The following is a 15,531-nucleotide window of genomic DNA, read 5'->3' as shown; positions in this document are numbered from 1 at the left end:
CAATACATATTCTGAAAAACAAAAGAAAGTTAATCATTACCTTTCCAAACACTCCAACCTATTGATGACAGCTATTTTCAAATCTTTGACAGCAACACAAGGAGCTAGCCTTATTTCTCTAGACTGCTCTCTATTTGGACCCTTTACCAGAAACTGAAAGGGCAGTTTCTGAGCTGAAAGAGAATTCTTCAACTTGCTTGCTTCATCTCTGTCTCTGTGCTCACTCCTAAGTTTTATCTTCCAATTTCTTAGCCATCTGAAATATTGTTGTCCTGTGTTATTTTTGGAGCACACAATCAACAACATACCTGGAGTTCTACCAGCAAATATCATTTAGGAATATAGTGACTTCACAAGTAATAGATGAAAATGATATTGTTATCTTTTCAATGGTAACAATAGGACAGATGTCTATCCACTGATGATTGCTGGTTGAACTCTAAGTTTGCAATATGAGTTGCACTTTTTTCAAAGCATATACAAAGCTGGCATCTACATTGCCAGTAGTAGCTGTAGCAGGTTTGCCTGCAATGAATAAATATGGATGATGTTTCAGCCATACCTGGAAATCAATAGAAACTAAAGGTTAGTGTTTTGAAATACCTCCTCAGTTTTCGTAGACCATTCCAAGACAGCCCAATATTTGTTTTCAGGATTAATCCTCCAATATCAGGAACATCAGGTAGATATGGTTGTAGGATGGCGCTACGGTCCTGTGGTCTCAATAGCTTCAACTCCCTCTGTACTTGTCGTGTGTCACTTTTACTTCTACTGACCACTTTTCTTGTACTATTGATCAATCTGGCCCGCTCACGGATGGTTTTGGTAGACGTATCAACCGAAGGATTTCTCCTTGCTACAGTAATCTGCTTCATGTGTATGGGCTATTAAAAGAAAGAAGAAAGTCATTCTTTTGTATCAAATATGCACATCAGGTCTCTTTTTGAGTGGGTCTCTAAGATGTGGCTGACATTGTTTTGTGCAGCACTAGTCATCCTTGACAGATTGCTAGAGAGTGCCAAAGTGTCAACAGAAGGTAAAAATAGCATCAAGGACACTGAAGCTCCTCAAGTGTGAGGCCAGTTGAAGTAGTTGGTTGTTGGTAAGCAGTAATTGACTTGGAGGAGCGTTCTCACCAGGCCGCGATTCCGCGACATTCTAGCGTATTTTTCTGTTTTGTCGCGGATTTCTTGGGCGTGCGCGCCAATACTGGCGCGCCTTTGAAATTATAAACTTTCGTGATGCCAGCCGTACGATGCGGCCGGCCGTATCATACAGCCAATACTTCTCACCATGGACGTAAATGATTGACGCGAGTAATTACACTTCCTGGTTGAAACCGAGGCAATCTGGAGGCAATACCCGTCAGAGGGCGTACTTAAGCCACAGTCACTTGTGATTCGATACATGATGGCCGATGTGTGGATGCATTATCATTACGTATACGTCGTGTATTGAACCACACGAGACTGTGGTAGTCTGACGCACTGGATGTGGTGTTCGCCTTGCATGCATACCGGTACATGTCCACGGAATTCGCGGAAGCTGGAGGCGTCATGGGCACGATAAATATTTTCATAGGCTACGACAACGATAATCCGAACTACGAAAACACAAGAATGTAAAGCTTGTATATCCCTAAGGAATTACATGAACATTTTTCGAAAACAACGAACTCGAAGCTGGTAGCATTATACTGTGAGTTCCGCATGGCAACCAGGGTCTTGACGGGAACGACGTTATAGTGTTCGTGCCGTTGAGATTCAGTGAATTTTTGTTCTCGAAAAATAACGCAACTTTGTCTGAGATAATTTTTAGGTCTTTGCTATGTTTGGAATCATGTATAAACTTCGCGGGAGATACGTGTTGTGTGATGTTATCAGGCATTTGCTCCGTTCCTCGCCCACGTGACCTAGTACCTACGACTGGAAATGATCGACAACTGGCCCACTGCCGATTGATGATATTATTCCAAAAGTAGTTCCGAGGTTTAAATGTGGAATAGTTGGAGGAAAGTTCTCTTATTATGCAAACAATTATCAATTCTTGGCTTGCGCATGTGATAAGTATATTATTCCAGGCGAACTTATACGTGAGAACATGGGCGTCTTTTTTCCATGCTTCAATCAATTGACAAAATTTGTAGCCTTGGCTGGCGACCAAAATTTCACGTCAAAAGTTGATGATTGTTTACAAACATCATAGGGATATGTTTCCTGATCTAAATAAATGCTGACTTAGCCTATTCCTTCTGCTGGTTGTGAAAGGGGGTTTAGTGTGCGAAAAAAAAGTAACTCATGACAGGAATCAACTGGAAGCTGAACGACTGGACACTCCAGCAACTACTGTTATTGTAGAGGGCCCCGAAATGGACTTTCACACTGGAAAGAACGAAAGTCCCATAGACTTTTCATTAAAAGGCACTGATATTCAATATCAGTAGATATTTTCACCGAATATTTACAAAAAAGTTGTTAAGTTGAATGAGTTGTTGAGTCCTTTATTTTTTCCATGCATAGAATAAGGTTCGTATTTGCAGTTTGACTTTTTTAACATATTTATATATTGTCTCACAAAAATCATCCGTTGTCCCGCTTTTTTTTGGTCAGCGGGACAAAATGTCCCACAAAATTTTTTTTCTGGTGAGAACACTGTTGGAGGCATGGGGTTGGGATACGGGATACACAAGATTTGTGTTAGATACATTTAATTGTATATACGGCATGATTTGGCGCATTAATATAAAAATAAGTTGCATACATTAACATCAATCTATCCTAATGGAGTATGTGGCGGTTTATTATTAGGCGACTAGTAAAGTGAGTAAGCGCCATTTACTGCATTGAAATGCAGGAGAGCCACCGTAATTTCTCTGTCACCACTCTAGCGAAAATTGCTTCATTGAGTTTTTCAACATTTAAATTTGTAGTATACAAGTGAATTGCATTTCACATTGATCTGCTTGACCAGAAAATTCATCAGCCTTTTGCTTAAATAGGTTTATATCTTCTTGTGTATATTGGCCAACTCTGAGACGATTAAGTAATTCTGCAAAATGTTTACCATTTTTCTGTCTGCACAGGTGCAATAGAGAAATAAATAGGTATGCAAAAAAGATGAAAGGCTACAGTAGTATTTGTGAAATCGAGCTCAAAGGTCATCGAAGTCATGTGACATTTTGTCAAAAAATCAGACCTCCAGCTCTATTGGCTTGCCCAAAATTAGATACATGCACAATTAATGAGGTACATGATGCGTCATCATTAGGTGTCCCATCATACCAAATATGAAGGGTGTAGCCCTTGTGGTTACTGAGTTATGGACATATATGTATATTTGGGGTCAAAGGTCATCACGGTCACTTGATATTTTTGTCAAAAAAAATTGTATCCCATAGTTATCTCTACATACCAAAAATCAGAACTATAGCTCTATTATTAAGCCCAGAATTAGGTATGTGCATAATTAACACAGGAAGTGGCTGGTCATGTGACATTTTGTCGCAAAACTTTGCTCCCATAGTCTTCTCTATGTACCAAAGACACATTGAAGTTGACAGCCAGTTAGAGTGAAATCCGATCAAGCTACAAAACTTAATTAGCCAAGGTATTGTGTATCAGCGATTTTTACAACATTAACAGCTGGGCTTGATGTGGTCTTGTTTATATCTTTCATCAGCTACACCTCTCAGTTACACATCATACCAGGGCCACTCCACTGTACGCCAGACAGAGAAACATAAACAAATCACTACACTTTGCAATGTCCTGTATCTTTCTTTTTTATTCGTGATGAACAAATGAGCTTGAAAGTTCAGGAAGGTTTTGAAATTTTCGCTTGTCCAGTCTCAGTGAATCTACATATTAAACAATTTTGGGAATTCCTGACAATTGGACACAATGATAAGTTATCTGTTGCTTACAACGGTCTAATCATTGCAATCCTACTTCTTACAAATGAATCGAATCATGAAATACTGTGAGGGAACATTCTCATCACAGTATACCTCAAACATAGGGCCAAAGTCCCTGAAGCTACTATAGACATGGATACAAAATTAAGTATTTCCTGACTGTATGAAATTATCTCACTAAGGTCAGCCTAGGGACACATAAACCAAATATTAAAGCTGTCTGACCAGCGGTTTTGAAAAAACAAGCGACTCAACAGTTGACAGAGCTCTGCTGTGGTATGTAGAGAATAACCTTTTGTGACACATGTATTGATGAAGAAGGTGGATATCTTTGATAGCTCATTTCAGGATGGCCTGACCAAAAATGGAAAAAAATTCCGTAAAAATACAGATTTGCATATTTCATCAGACTATATTAGTCTATAATGGCAAATAAACGAGAGTTATTTACATTCTAATTAAAGTAAACAAGACTTGCTTAAATCAAGATTTACGTCATAATAAAACAGCATATCTGTCAGGTTATAAAGAATCTTGAGCTGGTTATAATCTTTTAATATCAGTCTTTTCATCCTATTAACCAAGCACATTTTAACTTTCAAATTAACATTGTAAGTAAGTTCTGTTGAATAAGTTGAGACTGTATGTACTCAGAGAAAGCACACTGAAGAGACAAATGTTTGTAACTTAAGAAGTTCAAGGTCATCAAAAGCATTATAAGGAATCATGTTACACTTTCATTGCACTGTTTACACAGATTGCATAATTGCTATAAATAGCATGAGGAATCTTACAGCCCAGCTTTACCATAAAAACCCTATCACTTTGACCACTCTTTTAATTGACCACTCTATTTTTTTCCTCAAAAGTAATCTTATTTTATCCTTACCAAGTCAACCATAAATGGAAATTAGAACTTTCTCTATCTCTATTTATTTGACCACCCTATCATGACAAACTATTATGAGCAATTTCTTTTAGATAACATAAATGGTGGTTCAGAATATATCAAAGTTGGGATTCAGGAAAGTTGCCTTTACATGTTTTAATCCTCCAAGATGGTAAGCATTTCACTATGAACTGTCAAAAAAAGTTGAACTTTCTGATAATTCTACACTAAAATTATTTTGGCTTTGATGATTTCCTAATTAATTCAATTATTTAAAATCATATTGATTATTTTTTTCTGGGTGAATTGATAGGGTTTATACAGTACAAGAATTACATACAATGTAAATCAAATTTTGACCAAAAATGACAAAAAATAGCGTCAATGACACTGTAGCTCCCATCCTGGACTATTTAGTGTTTTTTCTCTGGTCAGATTAGGTATGCACATAATAAATGAAGTACAATATGTGGTGTCATAAGGTGTCCCATCATACCATACATGAAGGGTATAGCACTTGTGGTTACTGAGTTATGGACAAATATGTATATTTGAGGTCAAAGGTCACCAAGGTCACGTGACATTTTGTCAAAAAAATTGTTTTGCTAAGTTATCCCTATATACTAAAAATCAGACCTCTAGCTCTATTGGCTTGCTCAAAATTAGATATGTGCATAATTAATGAGGTACAATATGTGGCGTCATAAGGTGTCCCATCATACCATATATGAAGGGTGGTAGCACTTGTGGTTACTGAGTTATGGACAAATATGTATATTTGAGATCAAAGGTCATCAAGGTCACATGACATTTTGTCAAAATATCTTAGATATCTGCGTGAACGGATGGACTCACGGATGGACGAACAGACGGACATGACCCAATCTATAAGCCCACTGGACTTCATCCGTGGGGACTAAAAATTGTGTCACTGCATCCTTTTTGCAATATGGATACGATGAGAAACTAAATTTTTATTTTTCGTGGCCCTTATACATGGCAGTCTATGGAGATCTGCCTTATACATGGGAGTCTATGGACGTGTAAACTAAAAATATGCAAATTTCACCACGATTTGTCCAAATTTGGGAAAGGTCACTCCTATGCACTGCCATACCAAGTTTCAAATCAATCCGACTTGTGGTTTCAGAGAAGAAGATTTTTTGACCAAAAATGGGAGAAAATTACAAAAAAATTCATGAAAAATAGCAAGTCCAAGATACTGACCCAAGATGTGCACAATCATTTCATGTCAGCCCAAAGTACTTACATGCTAATTTTTCATGTAATCTGCTCAGTGGTTATTGAGTTTTTTCAATTTTGACTGTTTTTACATTTTTTCACTTAATTTGCATATTTTTGGCAATGACAACTTCATTTGAACAAAATCTCATCTACAGCCCATCATCCATGTACACATCAAATATCAAGATGAAATGTACAGCGGTTTTGGAGTTTTTGATATTGACGGACAGACATACAGACATACAGACATACAGACATACATACATACAGACATTTCCCTAGCCTATAAGAATAGCTTCCATTGCCATATATACATATGGCTATGGCTAAAAAATTCCTTAAAATTTAAAAATACACATTTGCATATTTCATCACAATTTGAACAAATCTAAGTTGGGTTACCCCTAGGGACCTGTATACCGAATAACAAAGCTGTCTGACCAGCGGTTATTGAGAAGAAGATTTTTTACCAAAAACGCCTTTTTTGGCATTAATTTGCCTGTTTTCAACAATATCAAAAAATAAAAAAAACAGTTTCTCAAAATCATATTTTTCATCTACACAACAAATATCAAATCAGTAAGTACTGCGGTTCTCAAGATATTTGAGTGGACGGACGCCTCACAAACGGACATACATACATACATACATACATACATACAGACTGACGACGGACGACGGATGGATACCCATCCCAATAGCTTCTATAGACTATAGTCTATAGTAGCTAAAAATCCGTCCCCGTTACGTACGTTATCAGATACTGTGATAGCACATCAAACATTTTACTCTACTGATGAAATTTCACATCAAGTTATCTTCATATATCATTTTTTGTATTGTAGCCATACACTTCTTTCTAACCAAACCACTTTCATTACCAAATTTGATGTTTCAATTTTTGGGGTCTATGTCACACCCTCAGTGCACTTTACTGTGGAATGAGTCACAAATGAAATGAGCTACAAGTAATAGAACACATCATAATCATGTTTGCAAGTGTTTCAGTGAAAAGGATGCCTTGTAACAAACTGTCTTTTTTTTGACAGTCTGGTCGGTCAGTCCTATGAGCGTGATCCCCTGACAAGTCGGCTCCAAATTACCCACTTGGACAACAGTAACGGTGGCGATATTTTCCGTAAACATTAATTCTACAGTTGTGTAAACATATTTTCTCCAGACTGGAGAAGTTTTGAATCATGGCACCAAAAAACAAGGGAGCAAAGTCTGGAACAAAATCTCAGCGAGGACAGACGCAGAGAAAGCTAACCTTTAGCAGCCATACTGGTACGACACGTGATTGCGAGCAACAGGTGTCAGATTCCGATGGAGAAAGTGCGAGTGGCATCGAGTGTGACAGTCCTCCAACAACGATGCACAAGAAAGGAGATTTTGAGCATTATATGAAGACTACATTGGAAAGAATGGAAAAGACGTTAGACCGAGTGGCCGAAGAGCAGAAGGAAGTGAAAAGGCGAGTAAAGCTAGTGGAGGAAAAGCAGGTAGACTTTGAACGATCTTTAGAACATTCAGCAGAGGACATAATGAATCTGCAAAGTATGCACGTGGCTTCAGAAAAGCGAATTTACGAGCTCGAAAATACAGTTCGTAGTCTCCGTACTCAGCTCAAAGATACGAAGGAAGAAAACCTTCGTCTTCAGCGTTATTCAAGAAGCTTTAATCTCAGAGTTGGTGGGATTAGAGAACAGCCAGGTGAAAACTGTTTGGGAATCCTTACAGAACTTTTCGAAAACAAGCTGGAGATTCAGAACGGAGCGGCCATGTTGGAAAATGCCCATCGTGTCAGTAGAGCTGCCAAACCAAACTCGAAGTCTGGGCCACCTAGTCATATTATTGTGAAATTTATGAGAAGACCCAACAGATTGCAAGTTATGAGGAAAGCAAAGCAAGCCTTACAGGGTTCTGGTATTTTTGTGACCGAAGACTTGTGTCCATTGGACTACAAAAAGAAACGTCAATTTAGCATTGTCATGAAGAAGGCATATGAAGAAGGAAAAAAGGCAAGGTTTGTCAACGGAAGACTTTATGTTGATGGAAGACTGCACCAATGTAATGATGACTGTGAACATTAGAGATTGGCAACACCACGAAAAAGCTATAATTAAGCTGTTTATGATATAACCGCATGGACATTTAAATTGGACATTTCTGGTATGTTTTCCCGAAGTCTTTATTTACGGAAGTTTAGTGTATTTATATTTTTATTTAATTTGGAAACCACATTTAAGTTACTGTCTATATATACAGTTTTTTCAATTTTCTGAATTTTCGGGTAGGAGCGTTTTTGAGGTTTGAGTCTTTTTTGTTTTCTGTTTCTGTTGCGCGGTTTGAGTCTCTCCGCTTTTTTGTTTTTTTGGGGGGTTCTTTTTTCGTTGAGTGTGGATGTTTTTGTCTGGGGGTTTATTTTTTTTTTTTTCGTTTTGTGTCACTTTTGTTTGTCTTGCAAAAAATAGAGTTACTATAGAATCTGGAAAGCATTTTTTTACAATTTTGCATTGATTACTCATTATGTCTGAAATCAAAGTTCTGTCATTGAATGTGAGAGGTCTTAGTAGTTTCAAGAAACGTAAACAAGTGTTCAAATGGCTGAAAGATAGTAAAGCCAATATTATTATGTTGCAAGAAACTCACAGTACAATTGATTCCGTAAAATATTGGACAAGTCAACTTAATGGTCATATGGAATTTTCCCATGGTACAAACCTCAGTAGAGGTGTGGTGACTATTTTTAGAAATATCGATTTTGAGATCAGAAATACCATCACTGACCCACAAGGAAGATTTGTCATTATAGATACTTACTTAGCAGAGAAACATTTTATTTTAGTCAATTCATATGCACCTAATAATCAGGGCAGTCATGTCAGTTTTTTAAATGACTTGCTTTCTAAACTGAAGAATATTGTCTCAGACCCATTTGCTTATATTATTTGGGGAGGCGACCACAACGTTGCTTTAAACACGGTGTTAGACCGATATGGTGGAAACCCAGACCCCTGGAAGTATTCAATTAAGAGTTTTAATGAAATAATGGAGACTTTTGACTTAATTGATGTATGGAGAGTTTTGAACCCAAACAAGAAATCCTTCACATGGAAACGTTTCAACCCAAATGTAGTTATGAGTAGAATTGATTATTTTCTGACAACTGATAATTTACAGTCTGATATCACAGACGCAACAATTGTGCCATGTGTTTGCTCTGACCACTCTGCCATTGTGTTATCCATGAGGTGGGAGCAGACTAAAAGGGGACCATCATACTGGAAATTTAATAACAGTTTATTGAGGGATCCTAACTATGTAGAGTTGATGGAAGAGAATCTTATTCGGTGGACAGGTAACCCTGAAATTATTGATCCTACTGTAGAGTGGGACTGGGTAAAGTTTAAAATTAAGAAGTGCACAATGAACTATAGCAAAAGAAAGGCCAAAGAGAGAAGACTTAAGATCTTAACACTTGAGCAAAGAATAAGAGAAATTGAAAATTGGTTAGAAGCGGACCCCGAGAATGAACTAATTTCCCGGGAATACAACTTAGTCAAAGAGGATTTACAGACTGAAATGGACTATGTTACAGAAGGTTGTATTGTTAGATCTAGGTGTAATTGGTATGAACTTGGGGAAAAGAACAACAAGTATTTCTTAAGTTTGGAAAAGGCAAACTACAAAAAGCTGCAGATTAATAAATTACTCTCCATGAAGGAAAATTTAATTCTTGTTAATCCTATGGAGATAAACCAAGAAATTAAAGAGTTCTATCAGGACCTGTACTCTTCAAAAATACCGTCTGTCAATGTGAATAACGGTACTGATCAGAATTTATTTTATAATAACTGTGATGTCCCAAAGCTGTCCCAGGAGGATTCAGATTTCTGTGAGGGGTTAATTACCTTAGAGGAAGCCACATTTGCAATGAGAGATTTACCAAATAACAAAACACCTGGTAATGATGGGATAACAGCAGAGTTTTACAAACAGTTTTGGCATATTCTGGGTACAAAATTGGTTGAAGCTCTAAATAACGGTTTTGAAAAGGGGTAGATGTCACCCTCACAAAGACAAGGTGTTATTACTCTTTTAGAAAAAAAGGGGAAGGATCGCAGATATATCAAAAACTGGAGAGCTGTGTCATTGTTAAATACGGACTACAAGATTTGTACAAAGTGTTTGTCAAAGCCTTTAGAAAAAGTACTTCCAAAAATTATTCATGAAACTCAGTCAGTTTTTGTTAGCAATAGATATATAGGGGATGTTATACGTTTAAATGAAAATATTATGTCCTATACACATGAAATGAATTTACCAGGTATACTTTTGACAATCGATTTTGAGAAGGCTCTTGATAGTTTGGAGTGGGATTTCCTATTAAAAGCACTTCAGGCATTTAATTTTGGACATTCATTCATTCATTGGGTGAAGTCTTTATATACTAACATTGAAAGTTGTGTTACGAACAAAGGTACGACTACAGGATACTTTCCATTGAGTAGGGGTGTGAGATAAAGTGATAGCATATCCCCAGCACTATTTATGCTTAGTTTAGAAATTTTTTTGATAGAGTTACATAGTCAAGAAGGTATTAAAGGTATTCAAATTCGTGGTAAGGAAATTAAGAATGCCTCCTTTGCTGATGACCTAACATATTTTTTAAAGGATGTGAGATCAGCGAAAAATCTGTTTACACTCTTAAATGCATTTCAAAGTTTTTCGGGTTTGAAAATTAATTATGATAAGTCAGAAGCACTGTGGCTTGGAAAAATGAAAAAGTGTAAGAAAAAGCCACTTAAAGTCAAATGGCCTAGAGAACCTATCAAGATTGTGGGTATTTATATCTCATATGACAAAGAAGCTGCATCCAATATGAATATTGCAGGACCAATCGAGAAATTAAAAACTTCGCTCAACTTTTGGAAAAGCAGAGATCTTACACTGCTGGGAAAGATACAAATTATTAAGTCAATGGGGCTGTCTAAAGTTCAGTATGTAATGTCAATAACAGATATTCCCAATGTAAAACTTAAGGAAATTAATGGTATGTTGTACAAATTTCTGTGGCATGGCCCAGACAAAATAGCGAGACACACTGTTATAGGTAAAAAGGCAAATGGGGACTGGAAATGCCAGATATTTATGCTAAATATAAAGCAGTGAGAGTCAATTGGATAAAGAGATATTGTGATGATTCTTTAAAGCATCCACGGAAATTGTTTTTGACGAGAATTTTATATCCAATAGGAGGTATAGATTTATTGTTGAAATGTAATTTTAATATTGATTTACTTAATATAGAGGTAACAGGTTTTTTCCATAGCATGTTAAAGACTTGGTCAGAGTTGCAAATACAACAGCCCTCTTTAGACCAAGTCTCTCCACAGAGAAAAATTATTTGGAATAACAAAGATATTTTAATTGCGGGTAAATCAGTGTTTTATCGGGATTTCGCAAATATTGGCATTTATTATCTTGACCAACTCTACACAGAGAATGGCCATAAAATCAGTTGGGAAAATATTTGAAATAAGGGAGTTCCACAGTCTTCAATTCTCAGGTGGTTTGGGTTAATGAAGGCCATACCAAATAGAATGGGCCAAAATGTAGATTTCCATGAACCCGAAGGGGAAGCCAGGGTACAGTTGGGGAATGATTTGGTAGCGTTAAGTAAATGTACGACAAAAATGATCACTGAAAAAATTATTGAGAATATTTTTATTAGGCCTCGAGCAGAACATTATTTTTCTCACATATTTGATTTGCATTTTAACTCCTGGGGTGAATTTTATCAGTTGCCACAGAAAATTACTATTGATACAAAACTTCGTGAGTTTCAATTTAAGATTCTTCACAATATTTTAATGACAAATGTTAAACTGTATAAAATGAAACCCCCAAGAGTGGAAAGCGCTTTGTGCACATGTTGCAAGCAGGAAGAGGAAACTTTGATGCATTTGTTATGTGAATGTGAATATGTCATGTTATTTTGGGATAAATTTTTTCTCCTTTGGGGTTGTAAACTAGGGTTGCAGAGTAAACTAAAAGGTTGGCAAATTGTTCTTGGAGATCCAAGTGTCTCATGTCTTGTAAACTTTCTTATTCTTCTTGGTAAAAGGTTTATATACATTAGTCGTTGTATAAAGGTGAAGATAGAATTTACAGCTTATAAACAATATGTACAGTCAATACAAAAAATCGAATATAATATTGCAAACAGAAAGAACAAATTAGACTTTCATATAAAGAAATGGGCTGGATACTTAAAACTTGTTACTTAGGACCTAACATTCAATGCAAACAATTAACAATGTATGGTATTTATTTATTTTTCTTGATTGTACAACTTTCCAGATATTTCCAGATTTAATCAAACATAACTTTGTAAAAGTATTACTGTAACTCAATAAAAAAAAAACAAAAAAAAAAACTGTCTTTTTTTTTTTTATTAGAATCGTTATGTTGAAAAGGTTCTTGCAGTGCACCATTGAGTCCAATCAGGAACTCCATGAATACATTTACAAATGTATTTTGAACATGTAAGTTTATATGATGCTGGTCTAGCCGGTCAATTCCCAAAGCTACCTGAACTTTCACGCTCACTTGTTCATCACAAATAAAAATGAAAGATACATGACATTGCAAAGTGTGGTGATTTGTTTATGTTTCTCTGTCTGACATTCATGGACGTGGCCCTGGTGTGTTGTGTAACTGAGAGCATGTAGCTGATTAAAGATGTAAACAAGACCACATCAAGCCCTGCTGTGTTAATGTCGTAAAAATTGCTGATACACATCTATTAAAACAACACCTTGGTTAATGAAGTTCTGCAGCTTGATCAAATTTCACTGTAATTGGCCACCACCAATTTATCACATGACACATAGACACACAGACGGAAATTAATTGGCCAAATCTCAGTTCGTTACCACTCTAATTTTAGAGGTTCGTTTGCGCAATCGCAGATTGGATGACCTCGGTGAACTTTGATATGCGCATGCGTATTCAATCCCTGAATGCATCAAACAGATTACAGTGGGAATCTATGTACGTACGTGTTGCCTACGTTATCTGACGCGGAAATGGACGATGACCCTCCACAGTGCAGCTTGGTAACGAATTACAGTCAACTCACACCTTTCCCAACCCGCCCAGAACCAACTTGCCCAATTCCAACTCGCCCGATACCAACTCGCCCGATTCCAACTCGCCCGATGCCAAGTTGCTCGTTGTTTGAGCTGTAGTTGTAGATTCCATGTACGCAAAGCCGATGGCCCGAGGCCAGCTAGCTCTGCATGGCAGGGCTGTGTGTTACCGGCGTAATACGGCCTCCCACCATATGGGAGGCCGTGTAACGCCGGTAACACACAGCCCTGCCATGCAGAGCTAGAGGCCAGCTATTTTCATGCCGAGCCAGTAACTCGTAAAAGACGGTCCTACTGTTCCTAAAGACATGAGCCAGTAACTGCAGTAACTTTCCCTATACGTAAAGAAACCGAACGAAATTTATTCTTTCAAGAGATTTGCAAAACATGAAATTCGCAAATAAAAACTTTTCCGCGTTGGCACATATTTCAAGCCCTAGCCGCACCTATGGTTCTCAATGTTAGAAATATTTGTTGTAGGCTGTTTTAAGAAATAAAACTTTTTTTTTTATGTACCAGGTACTCATAAAAATTGCAAAATAGTATCACGCGAGTTGGCATCGGGTGAGTTGGTATCGGGCGAGTTGGAATCGGATGAGTTGGAATCGGGCGAGTTGGTTCTGGGCGGGTTGGAAAAGGTGCGAGTTGGCTGGTACCCGGTAGGCTTATAATGCCGGGACCGATCACTTAGCGAAGGTAAATAGGTTGTTTACACACCAATTTCAAAATGATTTAGACCTCAATGTTCGCTTTGCCATACATTTTCGTCCGTGTTCATAACTGAGCGCCCATTCATTGGTAAATTCCCGGGGACAATTCATTGGTATTATCACTGTATGTACTATAATGATGAAGTTTCGGAATGCGAATTAAGTTGAACTTGAAGGCGACGTGCAAAGTAACTGATTTCACTCAGTGCCCAATGTGTCTAGGTCGGTTCTGAATGTGTGACATACACGTGTTTGACTAACAGCAGTGTATCTGTATTAAAACCTGTATCTCGAGCATGCTGAAGCTTAACATATTTACGATGTGGTTTAACTTTATAAGGGACAGTGGAAAGTACGAAGTCAATGTCAACCCCTACCCACGTACTACCCTAGTGTGGGGTATTTGGAAATAATCTTATGAAGTTTGTCAAATGCCTCAACCCCGGGAAAGACAACTTGGAAACACTCAGTCAATAAACATAGCTCTTTATCAAAAATCTGCACTTCCAAAGTCTTTGAACCATCCACAGTTCGGCAATCATCAATTTCGCTGGCTTGACCAGGCTAAACGAATACAATTTGGAAGGGTAACCGATTTTCAAAAATGTCCCCCAACGTCCCCGTCAACGTAGCTCAATGAAACTGCCATCCTTTGTTCATCTATATTTATCGATTGAATAACTTGAATGACATTGCTCACAAACACATAAGTACGCGAAAATGGGACATTTTTGAACTGCAGGTGCTTGACCTGTCACTGCCGATACTGAAAACATTGAGGTCACGATCGCACTACGTCAAACAGAAAGCTCGAAAAGTTGGCAAATTATGACTTATCATGCTCTCTTGCTGCCATGATGTTGTAGTGAGGTTAGTCACGAGGTTAACCACGACGGAATTGTTCCTAACTTGGCCTTGCATATCATGAAAACAAAGGCCGAAATTAGCCAATGTCCCAAACCAGACACGAAGACTTCGAAGTCAGTGACGTAATCGAGTTGAGATCTGGGCATGTGCAGTCATTCGAAAACGAACCTCCAAATTAAGAGTGGCAACGAACTTAATCTTGACAGAAGGAAGTAAAAGTTGACACCAAATCTTGACAGAAGGAAGTTGACGCCAAATCTTGACAGCAGGAAGTAAAAGTTGACGCCGCCATCCTGGTTTTCAATTCTAATAGCTCCTCAGTATATAAAACTGAGGAGCTAAAAAACGCCGTTGCTCTGTCTACAGTTACAATTTTGTATTTGACACTACCAAACAGCATAAATTCAGATCAAACACAAACTACCATACACCCTATCACAGTTCGTGTACATGCAAATGCACATCACAACACAATGAAACATTACTGAAATATGCCAGTTTTACACTACAGCATTTCTTTCTGTCATCCACAACCAGATACATTGTGCACACTGGTAACCTCTATCTCACGTTTGGAAGTTTCGATAATTTCAACAACACATTGGAGTAAAATAATCACATTATCAAGAAATTATAACATTCAAACTACATCCTTCACTTTGAAAAAAATTACAACTACTTACTGTTCCGCCAGCTTTAAATCTTATAAGTTCTTCACGAGACTTCTGTGATTCAATTTTTGTCTTCATC

The 15,531-nt window shown here is 37.4% G+C and overlaps 2 protein-coding genes across 5 annotated transcripts in view; both read right to left on the bottom strand.

Moving 5' to 3' along the window:
* Nucleotides 1–6,405, bottom strand: part of LOC139145763 (uncharacterized) — a 28,817-nt gene extending 22,412 nt beyond the window's left edge. For 3 of the 4 annotated variants that reach the window (XR_011555017.1, XR_011555018.1, XM_070717067.1), the window contains exons 1-2: nt 604–6,405; nt 41–256 (exon numbers count right to left, since the gene is read on the bottom strand). Coding sequence is in view for 1 of the 4 variants with exons in the window: in XM_070717067.1 (XP_070573168.1) it covers nt 41–256; nt 604–875 (488 nt within the window). In the remaining 3 variants the exon portion in view is untranslated. Of the gene's footprint in view, nt 1–40 lie in introns of all 4 variants that reach the window. The other variant, XM_070717068.1, reaches the window with a different exon arrangement.
* Nucleotides 1–15,531, bottom strand: part of LOC139145762 (vacuole membrane protein 1-like) — a 268,119-nt gene that overhangs the window by 217,737 nt on the left and 34,851 nt on the right.

This window comes from Ptychodera flava, chromosome 12 (assembly GCF_041260155.1).
Source record: "Ptychodera flava strain L36383 chromosome 12, AS_Pfla_20210202, whole genome shotgun sequence".
Lineage (NCBI taxonomy): Eukaryota > Metazoa > Hemichordata > Enteropneusta > Ptychoderidae > Ptychodera > Ptychodera flava.
Note: the sequence above shows the minus strand (reverse complement) of the source record. Positions and strands in the feature narration are given on the sequence as shown.